We start from the raw sequence: 19,846 nt of genomic DNA on the forward strand, positions 1-19,846 counted from the left end.
ATATATAAATAGCCTTTTGAAATCCTGCTTTCAGTTCTTTCAGGTGTTTACCTGGAAGTAGAATTGCTGGATCATGTGTTAAATCTGTTTAATCGTCTGTGGAACCGCCATACTGTTTTTCCTACCTGCAGTACAATTTTACATTCCCCTCAGCAGTGCACAAGGGCTCCAGTTGGTCTGCATCCTCTCTAGTACTTGTTGTTTTCTGGTTTGGTTCTTTTTTTTTTTTTAAATAGTGGTCATCCTAATGAGTATGTAATTTCTGTATGTTTAATTCCTTTAGTTTGTTTATTTACCTATTTGATTCGGGGTGATATAGTCTACTTGTAATCATCTCCCTAAATTATTTACACTGTTTATTTAATATTTCTGTTGTATTCTAATATACCCAACAGATATACCTGCATCTTTAACAACCCAGTAGCAACTGTTTTGCTCCCAGTTGTAGCAAACAAAAATGTCTCTAGCCATTGCTGGATATCCCTTAGGAGACAAAATTGCCCTTAGTTGAGCATCCTGATGTAAAGCTAAAAGAGCAAGGTCTTGAGGTCGATGGACCAGGAATCTAGTTCTGGGTTCTGGGTCTAAAATTTATCTTTGTCAAGTCATTCAGCCTATCTTCTGCTGCTCTCCAACGCTCAACCCCCATTGTTTTCATGTCCTGTGACCTCTTCTTCTTTCACAATTTGAAAGTGAAGTGTGAAACAGGTTGTAAAGTGAGATTTTCATTTTTCCTAACTGCCCTCCTCTAACATAATTTACTGTGGCATTTAAAAAAAAACTTAAGAGTCTGGTAAATCAGTTCAGAGATCTTGTTTCACTAAGTTGTGAAATATAATAAATTACAGATTGACTTTATAACTAGACAGTCCTACCCTTTTCAGTGAGTCCTGTAATCTTCATGGTATGTCTTTAAGTCATTGTTGGGAAGCTCCATTGTTTTCTTAAATACCCTTTTTTTCTTTCAAATAAAAATAAAGTTTAGATCCTTGTTACAGTTCAAGTTACTGTGTTACACTCTGATGTGATTATGTTTTAAAATACCTACCAGGGAGCAGGTTTTGGTAGGATAGAGATAATAACATTGGCAGGTGCCAATAAACCTGGAGTCTGAGAATCCAAGTCCCAGGCTTGATAAACTAGGAAATATTTTTGTGTTAGTGGTGGTTTAGTTGGTAGGTCATGTCTGACTTGCAACCCCATGGACGGAGGAGCCTGGCAGGCTACAGTCCATGGGATTCTCCAGGCAAGAATGCTAGAGTGGGTTGCCATTTCCTTCTCCAGGGGATCTTCCCAACCCAGGAATTAAACCTGAGTATCCTGCATTGTAGGCAGATTCTTTACCAACTGAGCTACAGGGGAAGCCTCTAAATATTTTGTACTTTTGTTTAAAGCAAAAGCTCCTAATTATTTACTTTATCTAATATGTGAGGCCTATGGAACTTTAGTCATGAACAGTAGCCTATTGTATCAACGCTTTGCCAACTTGAACCCTGGGTATGGTAACCTGTAGTCAAGCTGTATGCCACTTCCAAGGCTCAATCCAGATTATTAACACTAAATCAGATTGAGCCACATACTGTTTATCCCTGGTCCCACTTATAAATGATAAGTCTTTCCTGGTAACACGTTGGAGACCATATAGCAGGAAGTCTTTTCTCTTTATTCATTCCCACTTCACAGTGAATCTGCTATTAATATTAGCTATAGTCTAACTTAAACTCAGTGATATCATTTTAAAAAACTGGCTTCTGTATGATACAGAGATAAGGCTTGCTCTTTCTCTTTCCCCCTTGCAGTCTCCAGGTTGTCCCCTGTCCCCTGCTTCTCTGACCACGTGTATATCAATTGCTGATTTTCTGTTTTGCTTTATTACAAATTAGTTATAATTAATAGGGTCCCTCAGTGTTGTCATCACAGCATACCTGTGATCAAGCCTGAGGGTCAGTTTGTCTGTTGGGAATTTTGACTAATCCTCCATCTTGTGCTTTACTAGTACCAGGTTGTTATATACAACCACTAGTACTATCTGTTCTTTCTGTACCCCCTTCTTTTTTGAGAATTTTCTAATTACTCAGTTTTCTTTATCTATTCATCCCTGTTGACTCAGACAGAAAAATCTATTATATTTTGTAGGTAGGTATCGAGAGCTTCCCTGTTAGCTCAGATGGTAAAACGTCTGCCTACAATGTGGGAGACCCGGGTTCAACCCCTGGATCAGGAAGATCTCCTGGAGAAGGAAATGGCAACCTACTCCCATTATTCTTGCCTGGAAAAATCCCATGGATGGAGGAGCCTGGTAGGCTACAGTCCATGGGGTCGCAAAGAGTTGGACACGACTGAGCGACGTCATTTCACTTCACTTCAAGCACTTAATAGGAGAAAGAGAACAACTATATATATCTGTGGAGAAATAGTCATTCTTTGTGATCAGATCTACACTTATTAGGGAACACAGGTACCCATTTATGTCAGCACACTGTGGTACTAAGTTTTTTTGAAGAGTTGCAGTGTGATTAGCTGTTGAAAATATATATATCCTTCTTATCTCTTTATGCTCACCTATTTTGATTGCTAGTTTAGGTACTTTCTCTTCTTTTGGAATCCACAACATTGCGTTTGGACTTGTGATGGTCAAGTAGATAGATGAATGAGAATGAATTAGAGTTATTGTGATAGGGCTTCTCAGGCAACACTAGTGGTAAAGAACCTGCCTGCCAGTGCAGTAGATATCAGTCGCAGGTTCAGTCTCTGGGTTGGGAAGATTCCCAGGAGGAGGGCATGGCTACCCACTCCAGTATTCTTGCCTGGAGAATCCCCATGGTCAGAGAAGCCCAGCGCCTACAGTCCATAGGGTTGCAAAGAGTCGAACATGACTGAAGCGACTTAGCATGCATGCATGTGATAAGAAATACTGAAACTTTCTAGGAGTATTTTATATGACCCAGAAGGCAACAGAAGTATGTCTCTTTTTTGTTTATATCTGTTTTTTCATGTATTCAACATTTACTGAGTTCCAGCTCTTCAGTGGGATATTAGGCTGGATATTGAGGATAGAGAGATAAATGAAACAAATCTCTGCTTTTAATTAGCAAATAGAAGAACTGCTCTGAGACATATACACAGATTAAGTACAGAATAAGACAGCAAATTTGGAAAACTCAGCAGTGGCCACAGGACTGGAAAAGGTCAGTTTTCATTCAAATCCCAAAGAAAGGCAATGCCAAAGAGTGCTCACACTACCACACAATTGCTCTCATCTCACATGCTAATAAAGTAATGCTCAAAATTCTCCAAGCCAGGCTTCAGCAGTATGTGAACCGTGAACTTCCAGATGTTCAAGCTGGTTTTAGAAAAGGCAGAGGAACCAGAGATCAAATTGCCAGCATTTGCTGGATCATCAAAAAAGCAAGAGTTCCAGAAAAACATCTATTTCTGCTTTATTGACTATGCCAAAGCCTTTGATTGTGTGGATCACAATAAACTGTGGAACATTCTTAAAGAGATGGGAATACCACATCACCTGATCTGCCTCTTGAGAAATCTGTATGCAGGTCAGGAAGCAACAGTCACAACTGGACATGGAACAACAGACTGGTTCCAAATAGGAAGAGTACGTCAAGGCTATATATAGTCACCCTGCTTATTTAACTTATATGCAGAGTACATCATGGGAAATGCTGGGCTGGATGAAGCACAAGCTGGAATCAAGATTGCTGGGAGAAATATCAATAACCTCAGATATGCAGATGACACCGCCCTTATGGCAGAAAGTGAAGAATAACTAAAGAGCCTCTTGATGAAAGTGAAAGAAGAGAGTGAAAAAGTAGGCTTAAAGCTCAGCATTCAGAAAACTAAGACCATGGCATCCAGTCCCATCACTTCATGGGAAATAGATGGGAAAACAGTGGAAACAGTGGCTGACTTTATTTTTCTGGGCTCCAAAATCTCTGTAGATGGTGATTGCAGCCATGAAATGAAAAGACGCTTACTCCTTGGAAGGAAAGTTATGACCCAACCTAGACAGCATATTTAAAAGCAGAGACATTACTTTGTCCACAAAGGTCTGTCTAGTCAAGGCAATGGTTTTTCCAATGGTCGTGTATGGATGTGAGAGTTGGACTGTGAAGAAAGCTGAGTGCCAAAGAATTGATGCTTTTGCACTGTGGTGTTGGAGAAGACTCTTGAGAGTCCCTTGGACTGCAAGGAGATCCAAACAGTCCATCCCAAAGGAGATCAGTCCTGGGTGTTCATTGGTAGGACTGATTTTGAAGCTGCAACTCCAATACTTTGGCCACCTGATGTGAAGAGCTGACTCATTTGAAAAGACCCTGATGCTGGGAAAGATTGAGGGCAGGAGGAGAAGGGGATGACAGAGGATGAGATGGTTGGATGGCATCACCAACTCAATGGACATGGGTTTGGGTGGACTCCGGGAGTTGGTGATGGACAGGGAGGCCTGGTGTGCTGCGGTTCATGGGGTCACAAAGAGTCGGATACAACTGAGTGACTGAACTGAAATGAAGACAGTTACTATTTCTCAAACTAGAGGGAATGTACCTGAGGTGGTAGTGCCATAGTAGATGTTATAGAATAAAATTGATTTATCTTGTTATCACTGCACTTTTGTATAGTGGGATGTAATTTGATACATTTAAATTTTATAGTATAGATGGATATTATCAAGTACAGGGCAGAAAAGTCATTTGAGCTTCTGTTTCTGGTTGTGTCCTAGACTTCTTTTTTTCCTTCTGGGAGAGGATGGTATGATAATAAGCTTAATGAGAAGAGATATGATTTGGGGGTTGAAGAAAGGAGAGGGGACTGTTCTACTGGATTCAGGAATTTGTATGTTGACAAACTCTCTGTCTTAACAATTTAGTTTATTCTTATCATTTTATTTGCTCATTTTCTAACTAGCATTTCTTTTTAAAAGCTATTTGCTATAACCCCAGATGTCCTTCTTCTGCTTATCTCTTAGCCCCTGTCTCCCACCTTTAATAACCTTTTCAGATTCTCTCCTTCATGACTTGCTTTATTTGAACATGCAGGTGTCTTTTGTTTCCTCATGGTCATACAGAGTGGCCTGCAGGATCTTAGTTCCCCATCCAGGGATCTAACCTGGGACACATCAGTAAAGTGCAGAGTTCTTATCATTGGACCTCCAGGGAATTCCCTGTAGTTTTGTTATTTTTTTGGTAAAGATTAAGTCTTGTCTTGTGGGAAAGTATTCTGGTAATATTAATTCATTTACTTTTCCCTTAAGCAGACTATAAATGTTTCCATGTTGGAACTTTTAATCTATTGTATTTGCATATCTTCTTTATGCTTTTCCCTTGCAATAAAAATAAAAACAATTTAGCATTAAAATGAAAAAAAATATGATTTTTTTCATTGAAATTTCCATGTGGGAAATTTTTCTTCCTATATGGAATCTATCTTGTGGTAATATGGCATTCCTGGCCTGGTCACAGTTGCAGGGGGGTGATGATATTTTTTCTGAAACACTGTGCACGTTGTTTGTTGAATATGTGAGTACCTATTATATGCTAGACATTTAATCTCTAGGTCCCTGTGCTGTGCCAGAGACCACCGTTACATTGATTGTCTGTCATGTCCTCCTTTTTTGCTTGTCTTCCAGTAACAAATGTGAGATGAGAAAGTAGATAATAATTAGAACAGAGCAACCTGATAGTTGTAGGTTTTTGTTTTGATAAGGTGGAAGAAAGTAGGCAGATGCAATAATCTCCTTCAGTTTATGAAGGTGAAGTAAATTTATAGTAATTTGGACTCAGAATAAAACAGGTACTATCAGTGGATAACCAGCGGGGACCTACCATATGTCAGAGGGAACTCTGCTCAATATTATAAAACAACCTAAATGGGAAAAGAATTTGAAAAAGAGTAGATACATATATATGTGTAATTGAATTACTTTGTTGTTCACCTGAAGCTAAAACAACAGTGTTAATCAACTGTACTCTGACATAAAATAAAATGTTAAAAAAAGATATTGTCATTTTTAGGAATCATCTTTATACATAAGTCACTCTAATAAAATTTTAGAAGTAACTTTTTTTCCCCTGATTATTAGGAGCAGTACATATTTACTATAGAAACTTGTAGACACTGCCAAAGAAAAAATTTCCCACAATTATGTGACCCAGAGGCACATACTGTTAACATTATGGTGAATGTCTTTTTTGATTTATTTTAAATGTACACAGTTTTGGTGTGGAGTCTTAGGGGTTTTTTTTTTTTACAGAGTATCATGTCATCTGCATACAATGACAGTTTTACCTCCTTTACTTTTACCTTTTATTTCTTTTTCTTGTCTGATTGCTATGACTAAAACTGTTAGAACTAATAAATGAATTCAGCAGAGTAGCAGGGTAGAAGATCAGTATGCAGGAATCTGTTGAGTTTCTTTACACTAACAATGAAATGTCAGAAAGTAAAAACAAGACAATCCCATTTAAAATCTCATTAAAGAAATTAAAATACCTAGGAATAAACTTAACCAAACTGCAGTCCGTGGGGTCGCAAAGAGTTGGACACGACTGAGTGACTGAACAACAGCAAAAGAGAACAATGAAAGATCTATATGCTGCAAATGATAAAGCATTGATAAGGGAAAGATGATACAAAGAAGTGAAAGATATTCCCTGCTTTTGGATTGGAAGAATTAATACAGTTATAATGGCCACACTGCCCAAAGTGATCTAAATATTTAATGGGATCCCTGTCAAATTATCCATGGCATTTTTCACAGAGCTAGGACAAATAGTCCTAAAATTTATATGGAGTCATTAAAGACCTAGACTTACCAAAGCAATTTTGAGGAAAAACAGCAAAGCTGGAAGCATAACCCTCCCAGACTTTGGACAGTACTGCAAAGTTACAGTAATCAAAACAGCATGGTGTTGGCACAGAAACAGAAGTATGGATCAATGGAACAGCACAGAGAGCTCAGAAATAACCCACATGCCTGTGGTCAGTTAATCCCAACAAAGGAAGCAAGAATGTACAATGGAGAAAAGGCAGTCTCTTCAGCAGGTGGTGTTGGGAAAGCTAGACAGCTGTATGTAAATCTATGAAATTAGAACACTCCCTTATACTATACACAAAAATAAACTCAAAATGACTTAGAAGACATGGTACCATAAACGTTGTAGAGGAGAGCATAGGCAAATATTCTTTGACATAAGTTACACTAATGTTATCTTAGTTCAGTCTACCAAGGCAAAAGATAAAAAATAAAAGCAGACATAAATAGATGGGACCTAATCAAACTTAAATGTGTTTGCACAGCAAAGGAAACCATAAACAAAATGAAAAAACAACGTATAGACTGGGAGAAAATATTTGCAAATGATGTGACCAACAAGGGCTTAACTTTGAAAATAAACAGGCAGGTCATGAATCTCAGTGTCCAAAAAAAAAAAAAAAAAATCCCAATTAAAAAATGAGCAGAGTACCTGAATAAACATTTCTCCAAAGAAGACATATAGAGGGCCATCAATTGGGTGATGAAATCCTCCACATTGCTAATTAGTAGAGAAATGCAAATCAGAGCTACTGTGAAGTATCAGTATCATCTCACATTGATCAAAATAGCCATCATCAAGAAGTCTAAAAATAAGCAGCTGCTGGAGAAGGTGTGGAGAAAAAGGAACCCTCCTACACTGTTGGTAGAAAGGTAAATGGGTGCGGCCACTGTGGAAAACAGTCTGGAGATTCCTGAAAACACTAAAAACAGAGTTACCATATGATCCTACAGTCATACTCCTAGGCACATATCCTGAGAAAATGCTACTTCAAAAAGATACATACACTCTTAATATGCATAGCAGCACTATTTATAGTAGCTAAGACAGGGAAGCACCTGAAATATCCCACCTGCCAATGATAAGGGGATAAAGAAGATGTGGTATATATTCAGTGGAATATTACTCAGCCATTAAAAGTAAAACATTGGCAATTTAGCTACATGCGTGGACCTAGAGATCATCGTACTAAGTGAAGTAAATCAGGCAGAGAAGGGCAAATACCACTTATAAGTGGAATCTAAAAAAATAACACAACTTATTTATAAGAGAAAGAGACTGACAGACCTAGAAAACAACTTACGGTTACCAAAAGGGAAAAGGGATGGGAGGGATAAATTGAATGTGAGATTAATAGATACACTACATTGTATATGAAATAAACAACAAGGATTTACTGTTGTTTAGTTCACAGAACTATATTCAGTACCTTGTAATAACCTGTAATGGAAAAAAATCTGAAGCTGCTCGTGTGAAACTAACAAAATGTTGTAAATCAACTACAATTTAATGAAATTAAAAAATTTAAAGAAATGTACACATACACAATTTTTTAAAACAGAAATGGAATTGTATCCACTGTGTTAAAGATTATTTTTATTCAGTGAAAGTCGCTCAGTTGTGTTCAACTCTTGGCGACCCCATGGACTGTGTAGTCCATGGGATTCTCCAGGCCAGAATACTGGAGTGGGTATTCCCTTCTCCAGGGGAGTCTTTCCAACCCAGGGATCAAACCCAGGTCTCCTGCATTGCAGGCGGATTCTTTACCAGCTGAGCCACAAGGGAAGCCCAAGAATACTGAAGTGAGTAGCCTACCCTTCTCCAGTGGATTTTCCTGACCCAGGAGTCGATCTGGGGTCTCCTGCATTGCAGGTGGATTCTTTACCAACTGAGCTATCAGGGAAGCCCTAGTAATGTAATGATTATTTTCATTATGTCAGTTTGATATTTTTTCGCTATTTAGTTGAATGACATTTTCAAAGTTTTTATTATAAGGCAATATACAGTTGTAAAAAGCCAAACATTACAGAAATAAATAATCTGAGAAGGGAAAAATTTATCATAATCTTATTTCTCTAGCTATGCTTGTAACAGTTATTATTTTTCATGGCTTATAGTTACATATTATAATATGATTTTTATTGGCTCTATACATTGGATTGATGTTTACAAATTTATGTAGTCAATTTCCTAGTGTTTTGGTTGCTTCTAATTTATTTTGCTGTTTACAAATAACTTTGAATTGAACATTTTTCTACTTATATATATTTGCTTATTTCCTAAAGATAAATTCCAGAAAGTAATATCACTGCATCAAAGAGGTTACACAGCCTTGAGAATTTTCCATACAATTTGTCTTCTAGAAAGTTATGGTAGTTAAATTTCTTACAACAGCCTGTGAAATTATTCATTTTTACATGTACTCCTAACTCTGATAGCCTTTTTATTTTTCTATTCTGATTGGTAAAAGGTAATATATAATTTTAAATCAGTTTATCATCCTAGTGAAGGTGGTATTTCCCATGCTTATTGACTAAGTTTTCATTTGTTGATTTTTATGTTCTTCTTTTATTTTCTTTTTATTTGAATGAGCTTTTCTTGTATTAAGGATATCAGAACTCCAAGAACACAGTCTGTTTGCTTAACTAAATTGTAGGCTTTTGTTTTTCTTGCTATTGTTATGTACCATTTAAATTGCATAAACTTACCTTTTAAATTTTATATCCAGTAGGCTTGTTATTTGAGTTTATTTTTAAATAACTTTTGTATACTATTATCTAATAAATGTCCTATGTACTTTTTTTTATGATATAAAAGTATAAGCTGAAATTAACTTGTTAACTGCTAGATTACTTATGTTGAAAATGAGGAATAGAAAACTAATAGGCATTGTTTTGTGACCAGTTTACTAATTAGTCACTGATTTAATGAAGCCTATTTTATTTTTTCTTTGTTAATAGCTACAAGTGTATTCATCAGAGTTTGGAGGATAATAATAGATGTCCCAAGTGTAACTATGTTGTGGATAATATTGACCATCTGTATCCTAATTTCTTGGGTGAGTCTTTGGAATGATTTTTAATTTTTAAAAATATTCAGTCCCCAAAAGGTTGTGCTAGCACAAATTTATTTAGAGAACATAACTTATAGGTAAGCATATCTCTCTGTCCTAGTCACCAGAGGTGCTTTCCCCAGTCTTCCTTGGGTTGTGACATCGATTCTGTACTATATGTACCATATATCATATCTATTTCATTAAAAAAAAAATTGACTGGTCCAATTCTCAGGTTCTTACATCAATAGGTAGGAGGAATGTGAAGCTGTAGGAGAACACCAGAGTTCCAAATCCCTGTCTCTTGTCCTGTTGTGCATTCTTGTTTCCGTTCTGGGGCAGAAGCAGTGGAGGGAAGAGTTAATGGAGAATGGGAAGGGGGGAAAAAGTTGGGCATGAGGACTCCTGGATGAGGGAACAAGAGTCTGTGACCTGGGGAGGCAATCAAAAAGTAAAACTGGGGAAAGGAAGACATGAATATGGAACATGTAATGAAGGAATGGTGACTGGAGAAGACAGATACAAATAGGGAACCCTTAAGGTAAATGGTAAGTAGTTGGGAATAATACCTAGTCAGAGACCAGTTATGAAAAATCTACAAATTCTACGTGTTGAAAAGCCTAAGGTAGTGTGGAAAGTCTTCAGTTTGAGTTTTTGTGAATGAAGATTAATTTTCAGGTGTGGATAGGCAGGAAGTATGATGCTATTTGTTATGTATATCAGAAAGGATAATTCTTCTTTCTAGAGTGTAACATACTTGGAGGTAAGGATATATACATTCTGACCTCCCTGTGCTTCAGTTGCAGTTTGATTTGTTTGGTGTTTTACAGTATTAAATCTTGACGTGGAACCTGTTTAACCATGGCTTTCCTTTTTTTTTTATCTCTGTTCTAAAATTCCATTAACTTCAATCCTTTCTTCTCTTTCATTCTTCACTGCACTCCAGTATCTTTACATAAAGGAAAATAAATCATTGGATGATTGCATAGCAGAAAGGAACCCTGAAGAAAATATTCTGATGATTTTCTGTTGAAATACCAAGTTCTTCTAGGTAGATAAAGTTTTATGATAAACTAGGAGAAAAGAAGAAATACTGATTGATATGATACTGTGGGACTGGGCTTCATGAGCTGAGTTAGGGAAACCAAAGTCCTGCAAAGCAGAAGCCTTTGTCCTTGAACTCACAAACATGGATTCATGCCACTTGTGAGTTTTAGAACCACTTTTCTTTGAGTTCTTATAACTTTAGAAAACTACTCCTTCTTTTGGAATGGTTAAATACAGCAAGGAAATCAGTGGTCTTAAGATTTTGGTATTTACCAAAAATTTCAGGCAGTATTCCTTAATGAGACCATAAGTTAGGAATTCTGTTGTGTAAATTTCTAAATAGAGTGAGAACACCATATGGAAGGAATGTGAAAATATTAACACTAAGATGTAATTTCATATTTTATATGTTCTCAAATGTGTACATTCAGTGAATAGTGAAGTCATAATTACTGATTTCCTTAGCTGGACATTATCTTTGCTATGATTCAGTTTTTAATCTCTTTATATGGGTAAAGAATGTTGGTTTTATGTAATTTAAGTGTTAAGTATTTTATGCCCAGATTTGAAGTCTTAGTTATAATGCAGCTTCCAGTATGAGTATTTATGTCAGCCACAGAAATAACATTTCATCCTGATACGTTTATTCTGTTTCGCTGCCGTCACCCTTTCCAGTCTTTACCTTTGTACAGTGATAGTCAAGTCCTCACGTTCCTGTGTACTCAGAAAGCCACTGAGATCTGTTTCTGAAAGTGATCTATCACTTGCTTTTTTCTGTAATGAAAAAAAAACAATTTATTCCCATTGATTTAGTTTGAGATTACATGATTTGTATAATGCCTGTAGTTCTTCGCTGGACTAGAAAGATGTTGAGCCTTCTAAAAGTAATATCAGATTTCCTCTTGAGCATCATAAAATAAATGTTAAGTTATATGATTCTGAAGTATTCTAATATTTTTATTGATAGGTTAGGATTCTTCACTTTTAATGCTTTACATTTACTTGAGTCATGGCTAGAGGGCTGGGCTGCACATTTTCAAAAAGATCTTCAAACCTTTTCGCTTGGATGACACTTAAAAATTCTGAAAAATGATGTACTTCCCACATTGATGCCATATTTAAATTAGCATCCAAATTTTTCTTTGTAAGTTTTAGTGCTTGTAAAGAATATAGTTTTTAAAGTATTATAAATATGGTTATTTAAAAATAAGCTTTTATCTCTTTTTAAAATGTATCTAGTGGAAATTGAATAGTATAGTGATTTGATACTTACCATTGTTTCAGAAATAAAGACTTTTCATTAACAATGAGAAATTTTGTGTTTTGTCCCTTTGAACTTCTGCTTAAATTGCAAATTGCCCATGAAATTTTGTCATTATGTATTTTTGGGACTTCCCTGGCAGTTCCCTGGTTAAGACTCCATCCTTCCAATATTGGGGGCAAAGGTTCAATCACTGGTTGGGAAATTAGGATCCCACATGCTGCCCCGTGTGGCAAAAAAAAAAATACACACACACACACACACACACACACACACACACACACACATGCATGTTTCAAATTCTTACTGATTTATCTATCATACTTTTCTGTAACAGAAAATAGAAATTACAGGCTTTGAAGTTTCTTTTGAACTTTTGAATGTGTTTTTTCTGAGTTGTAATTATTCGACATGCATTTGATTAAATAAATATGTACAAATTTTATAAAGTATTAGACATAAAAATTTATTGAAAATGGCTGCTTAATGTGTGATGGTGTTCTTCTCAATTAGTTCCATTGCCACTGATAGTTATTACTAGGGCAGGGATTCAGTTTCGTTTATATTTTTCTTATTTATTTAGGATCATCATAGTTTTTTTAAAAAATTTGAGATATAATTGACATATTGTGTAAGTTTAAGACTTTTTATTTTGAAAAGGGTAAGTCATGAGAAACTGCTTACATAAATACTTTGATGGGGATTGAAGGAACTTTGTTCCAGCAGTGTCACTTATTTCTTTGACCTCCTTCTGAATTACATGCTTCAAAAAAAGAAGCATTTATTTAGTAAAAAAAAAAATTTTTTTTACTGCCATAATCATTAACAAGTCCACTTCTTTCTTCAGTTTTAATGAGAGCAAAGAATTGGAAGTCATATACCTCAAACACAAGCGGATTTGGTTTTCTGGTCTTTAGACTCATGCATTTTTTTGTCAAGACAGGTATTTTGATTTTTTCCTTTCATGCCCTAAGCCCTACACTACAGTTCCTCCTTTTTCTTCTTCCTCTAGTTTTCCTCCAGAGAAGGCAGTGGCAGCCCACTCCAGTGTTCTTGCCTGGAGATTCCCAGGGACAGGGGAGCTTGGTGGGCTCCTGTCTGTGGGGTCGCACAGAGTCGGACACAACTGAAGCGACTTAGCAGCAGCAGCTACCTTTCTTCTATCCTTCTCCCTTCCCCCAGAAGGGGCACAACTCTCACTTTTTGCCTTTCTATCCTCTTTGCTCTTCAGTTTGGTTGCTCAGTCGTGTCCTGGCTCTTTGTGACCCCATGGACTATAGCATGCCAGGTTTCCCTATCACCAGCTCCTGGAGTTTGCTCAAACTCATGTCCTTCGAGTCAGTGATGCCATCCGACCATCTCATCCTCTGTCGTCCCCTTCTCCTGCCTTCAATCTTTCCCAGCATCAGGGGCTTTTCCAGTGAGTCAGTTTTTTGCATCAAGTGGCCAAAAGTATTGGAGCTTCAGCTTCAGCATTAGTCCTTCCAGTGAATGTTCAGGACTGATTTCCTTTAGGATGGATTGGTTTGATCTCCTTGAAGTTCAACGGACTCTCAAGAGTCTTCTCCAGCACCACAGTTCAAAAACATCAATTCTTTGGCACTCAGTCTTCTTTATGGTCCAGCTCTCACATCCATCCATGACTACTGGCAAAACCATAGCTTTGACTAGATGGACCTTTGTTGGCAAAGTTATGTCTCTGCTTTTTAATATTCTTTCTAGGTTTTCATAGCTTTTCTTCCAAGGAACAAGCGTCTTTTAATTTCATGGCTGCAATCACCATCTGCAGTGATTTTGGAGCCCAGGAAAATAAAGTCTGTCACTGTTTCCGTTGTTAACCCATCTATTTGCCATGAGGTGATGGGGCCAGATGCCATGGTCTTTGTTTTTTAAATGTTGAGTTTTAAGCCAGCTTTTTCACTCTCCTCTCACTTTCATCAAGAGGTTTCTTCCACTCACATGTAGGGAGTTCTGGGGACCCTTCCACTTACCAGGCTGCTTTTTGTCCCAGTGTGTTCAGGAATGGGGATCTGTTAGGTCCCCTGTTTTAGCCTGAAGCTGTCCCAGGCCACCAGCGAGGACCGGCAAGCAGGGTTGCAGCTTGTGACTGAGAACATGAAATTATAGAGCGGGGCTGTGGGCAAGTGAGTCTGGGGATTGCAGAATCTGGGCTCTCTTTCTCTACTGTTGCTGGAAGGCTCATGTGGGTAAGGGGGTGTGTCTCCTCCGAGCTCTGCAGTTGCCCTCCTGCATTCCTTCTAGGGCTTACTCTAGCTCTCCCTGTCCTTCCGTGATGCATGATCTTCCTCCAGCTACACCTGCCGCTACCCCCACCCCCACCCCACCAATCTGTTTTCTAGTGTTCTCTGTGGATAAAATTTGTAAATTGAATGGTCTTATCTCCCTAATGAATGACTTTCTTACTCTTTAATGTAGAAGACAACATGCATGCAAAATTTAAAATCTGTGCTTTAAAAAAAGTCACCAACACATATAATGTCTTTACTACTGCCAAGTACTTTTCCAGGCACTTTATACATTCTCAGTCCTGTGACATAGGTAGCTGTTGTCATCTGCATTCCTCCCCTGGGGGAACTAAAGCACAAAGAAGGCAAGTAACTTGTGTAAGGTTCAACAGCCCCAGTAAATGGTGGAATCGGGCTTTGGTCCTTAGCATGGGATTTGGTCCTGACTTGAGTATGCTTTTACTTTGCTATCTTGCCTCTAAAATGACAGTTGCTAGAATGAACTCTTTAGCAGTAAAAAGGCATTTTGTTTGTTTGTTTTTTTGGCTGTGCTGTCTTTGTTGTGGGGCGTGGGCTCTTGATTGCAACATGTAGTCTTCACTGGTTGTGGCCTGCCGCCTCAGTTGCCCCATGGCATGTGGGAACTTAGCTCCCTGACCAAGGATCAGACCTGTGTCCCTTGCATTGCACGGTGGACTCTTAACCACTGGACCACCAGGCATGTCCGAGAAAGGCATTATTTGTTCTTGGTACCATGGCTGTTATAAGGATCCAGAGAATTCCAGTTAAGGGTTTGAAACATTCATGGCCAGTGTTAAATGAGATTTCTTGAGATTTTTACCCCCTCTACTCCCTCCTACCCCCAACCCACCCCGTTTTGGGGGCACACCATGTGGCTTGTTGGACGTTGGTTCCCTGACTAGGGATTGAGGGCAGACCCATGGCAGTGGGTCCTAACCACTGGATCACCAGGGAGATTCTCACACACCCTTATTTGAATTCTTTTCCACTTCTTTTCCTGGTTAGTGAGTCTCTGTGTGCTTATTATGGCCCAGTTCTTATGTCATCTCCTGTGTGAAGTCTACTCGTTAACATTTTAATAGCTCTTTGTCCTGTGTTCTTTTTAAATCCGTTCAGTGATGGTACTGATTATCATAACTGATGCATTGTATGTGTTTGTCTGCCTACTCCTAGTTGTTTGCGTCTTTAAGTCTTACGTAGGTTGAGTCTTATCTTTAAACCTTGGTTTCTAGCATGGCCCTGGTATCTCTCTGAATTTTTAGAAAATATTTGTAGTAAATTGTGGTATGGTGGGAAGTATTAGTTAGGCTTATATCCTAGCTTTGTCTTGTATTATATGTCACCATGAGTAACTTTCTTGTGCTCTTTCTAGTATTTCCTCATCTCTAAAATGCAAAGAATAGCCCATAGGATAACGTCTGTAAATTAAAGACCAGTACGTTAAACTAGCTTAGTGCTAGTTGCTCTTTTCTTTTATTAGTTTTTTTTTTTAAATCAGTTGGGTGTTAAAGATGAAAAATCTATTAAGAGTGGCTGGAACATTAAAGGAAATGTATTGATTTACACAGAAAGAATTTCTAAATTGAGTTGATTTGATATCTCAGTGATATGATCAGATTCTTTCCATCTTTCTGGCCTTCCTTCCCCAGCACATGTGTTGGTCCTTTGGCTAGCTCCCCTCAAGAGAGATGCAGGGTGGCTCTAAGTGATTCCAGGTATCATCCCTAGATGAAGGCAGACAAAAGTCTCATTCAAGCCTTCTCTTCTGAAAGATAGCATACCCTTTGCTGGGCAAAATGAGGTCGCAGTAGTTAACCATTTTGTCAGTCACTGTCAAGAGGATGACTAGATGGATTTAGGTTAAGTCAAGCATCATTCTGTAGGGCCAGGGAGGGATCTAGCCTCTGAAAGTATATGGCAGTTGGCATTCTGACATTTGGGAAAAAATAATATTATTATTTTTATTTATTTATTATTTTTATTTATTTAATTTTTTGACCACACTGAGCGCTGTGTGGAATCTTAGTTCCCGGACCGGGGATCAAGCTGGTGCCCCCTGCAGTGGAAGTGCAGAGTTTTAACCACTGGAGGGCCAGGGAAGCCCCTCATGTTCTTATTTTTTAAAAAAGGGTTAGAATGGCTTTTGGATAGATAACCGACTGTGTTTGCCATGATATTTATGGAAAAGTCACAAGCAAAAAGAACAACAAATGAAACCTTTTAGTGCCTCCCTCATAGAATCGGCCACTTAGCCTGTAGAGTGTGAAACGGTCCTTACGGTCAAGAACTGTTTCCAGATGCTGATAGTGTCGTCACTGACACATGTAAGAGAAAGTACATATTCTGAAGAATTTTCCTTTTGCAGTAATAGTAATGGTCATAGTAGTGGTAGTTGTAGTAATAGCGGCGACAAAACTGTTTCTAATTTGAAAAAAGCATATTCTGCTTAGCATTTTTTTTTCTGAGATTTGAGACTTTTTAAAGTTAAATAGAATCTATTTAAATAGAACAGTTAGATAGATCATTTAATAAAAGTACAGATTGTATGTGCTTTTTGTTTTGTTTTTGTTTTCAGTGAATGAGCTCATTCTCAAACAGAAGCAAAGATTTGAGGAAAAGAGGTTCAAATTGGACCACTCAGTGAGTAGCACCGTATGTTTCAGCTCTTTTACTACTATTTTTAATAAATTCCGTTTTGCTCTGTTCATTGGTTTAATATTAATTGGGTATCAAGCTTAGCATATTACTGATTTTCCTTAAAGGAGATCTAGGATTATTCTATTCAATAAACAGCTTTCTTTTATCTGAATTGTCTAAAATATACTCTTTTGAAAGGTCTGGCGGGGTAATACTGAGTCAGTTGGCTTGTAACACATTGCATTTAAAGAATTATATGGCAGGATGAAATTATGGGTGGTCATTTGAGGGAAAAAAAAAAACTGTTAAGAGACTCTCAATTTAAGAGGATTAACCCCAAATTACTGAAGCAAGTAAACTTAAATTATTACCTTACCAAATACAAAGTGGAAAATATGGTTAGACAAGTAATTAAAATCTAGGCACTTGTTTCGAAGGGAATTACACCTTTAGAGAAGCTGACTTGACATATCTTGAATGTGCCTTTCATATCATTTAAATTTATTTAAGGGAGAAATAGTGATTAAATTATAATTAGAAGGCATAGGGAAGCCACTAGCTGGGAAGGAATAGTTTATTTTTGATATGTAATAAACATATTAGAAAGTAGCAGGCATTTGTTTTTGACTCTCTAAAACAGTTTTGTTAAGTTGGGTTTCTTCTTTGTTTTTAGAATGGCCACAGGTGGCAAATATTTCAGGATTTGTTGGGAACTGACCAAGATAACCTTGATTTGGCCAATGTCAACCTCATGCTGGAGTTACTAGTGCAGAAGAAGAAACAACTGGAAGCAGTAAGTGGCCCCTGAACTTAAAAAATTTTATTTTAAAAAGATATAGAAGTATTTAAAAATAATAGGATAGTGTTACTCAGTCAGTCCAGTTTTATTCAGCAAGAGTCATCTGCAAGCTACCACTTATAAGATTTCCCTTTTTCAATTCAAAGAAAGAACAAATTCCTTGTAATACAATTTACTCGCAGTGCCCAATTTTTGTTAACAAAAGCTGAGTTTCAGATCATGAGAAAGTAGAGCTTCATTTTAATGGGGAACAATTATTATTGATCTTTTTTCTTCTAATGAATCTTCCCCTCTTCACATGTGGGATTTGGAGGAGAAAATAGGGATTATTTTTATTTACATAAAATCCTTCCAGCAGGTGTCGGTTAGTAGTAGCGGCAATTGATGGCTTAACTAAGGGCATTTAGAAAGATGGGAACTGGAACAACATTTTGTCCTATTTTCGTGTAATGGAATCTAAATAAGTGAAAAGTTGCATTTACTGCAGGTAAATAAATGTAAAACATATAAAATGAGAATTTGCATGTATTAGTTAGGAATTGAGTATGCTCCATTCAAATAAAGATTGTATACGTTAGTGTAAGCAGATACCCACCCTGGACTACCTTGAACAAAAAAGGGGATATAAATTGACTGAATAAGGGAGTGAGAAGCTCACGCACATAAAAAGAAAGAGCTTAACAAGCAAGTGTTAGGAACATGGGAACCATCACTTCTTTGGTGACTATATGGAAATGAAATCATGCATTTGAATGTTGTCAGGAGAGTGTCTGTTTTACTTCTCATGACTGTTTCTTTTGGACAGGTTTGATTTTCTTTCATTGGGTTTTTATCCCATGGCAGATAGTGTGGTCACCTGTACTTGCAAATTTATGTTTTTTGATAAAAGAAGAAAAAGGGCCTCTCAACTTGATTTTTAAGAAATTCTGTGGATTGATTCTGATTAAAATAGCTTAGGTCTGGATGAAACTGAGTAGAATGGGAATCTCTTAGTGGGAGAAAGGACTAGTTTAGATTGAGCTGACTAAAATGAGCCTCCCTGTTGTGTCTTTTTTCATGGTGGGAATTTCTCCTGTGGTTTTTCTGGAGGGGAGAGTGGGATGGCTTTATCTTTTATTTGCTTTTCTTTCTTTCATATTTGTTGAGATGTAACTGATATATCATTGCTTAGTTGTTCAGTCATGTCTGATTCTTTGGGACCCCATCGACTGTAGCCTGTCAGGCTCCTTTGTCCATGGGATTTTATAGGTAAGAAATACCAGAGTGGGTTGCCATTCCCTTCTTTAGGGGATCTTCCCTACCCCGAGGTTGAACCCATGTCTCTTGTGTCTCCTGCATTGGCAGGAGGATTCTTTACCACTGGTGCCACCTGGAAAGCCAAGATTGATGTGTAGCACTGCATAAGTTTAAGGTGTATAGCATAACGGCTTGACACACATATATTGTAAAATGATTATTCCAGTAAATTTAGTTAACATCATCTCATATAGATAAAAGAACAAAGAAGAAAAGATTTTTTTTTTTTTTTTTCATGATGAGAGCTTTTTTAGGATTTACTCGCTTAGCAACTTTCAGATAGACCCTCCACTAGTGTTAACTATAGTTATCTTTTTATACATTGTATCCTCGTTACTTATTTATCTTAAAATTGGACGTTTGTACTTTTTTGTTTGTTTTTTCCCTTTTAATTTTTTTAAAATTATTTTTATTGGCATGTAGTTGCTTTATGATGTGTGTTCGTTTCTGCTGTGCAGCAAAATGAATCCGCTGTACATGTTCATAGACCCCATCCTTCTGGACTCATTCCCATTCCGGTCACCACTGCATTAGGTAGAGATGCCTGTGCTATACAGTATGTTCTCACAGTTACCTGTTTTGTTTTATTTATTTAAACATTTTTAATATAATTTCATTTATCTACTTTTGGCTGTGCTGGGTCTTCATTGCTGCACAGGC

The 19,846-nt window shown here is 37.3% G+C and overlaps 1 protein-coding gene across 6 annotated transcripts in view; it reads left to right on the plus strand.

Annotated features, from left to right (window-relative positions):
• COP1 (COP1 E3 ubiquitin ligase) overlaps nt 1-19,846 on the plus strand; it is a 213,223-nt gene that overhangs the window by 24,730 nt on the left and 168,647 nt on the right. For 3 of the 6 annotated variants that reach the window (XM_070474042.1, XM_070474041.1, XM_020882897.2), the window contains exons 3-5: nt 9,788-9,885; nt 17,030-17,106; nt 17,765-17,884. The exons of 1 other annotated variant lie outside the window; for it this stretch is intronic. In XM_070474042.1, the coding sequence (XP_070330143.1) occupies nt 9,788-9,885; nt 17,030-17,106; nt 17,765-17,884 (295 nt within the window). The remainder of the gene's footprint in view (nt 1-9,787; nt 9,886-17,029; nt 17,107-17,764; nt 17,885-19,846) is intronic. 2 more of the 6 variants (XM_020882898.2, XM_070474045.1) reach the window with 2 other exon arrangements.

Source organism: Odocoileus virginianus, chromosome 11 (assembly GCF_023699985.2).
Source record: "Odocoileus virginianus isolate 20LAN1187 ecotype Illinois chromosome 11, Ovbor_1.2, whole genome shotgun sequence".
In the NCBI taxonomy this organism is placed as follows: domain Eukaryota; kingdom Metazoa; phylum Chordata; class Mammalia; order Artiodactyla; family Cervidae; genus Odocoileus; species Odocoileus virginianus.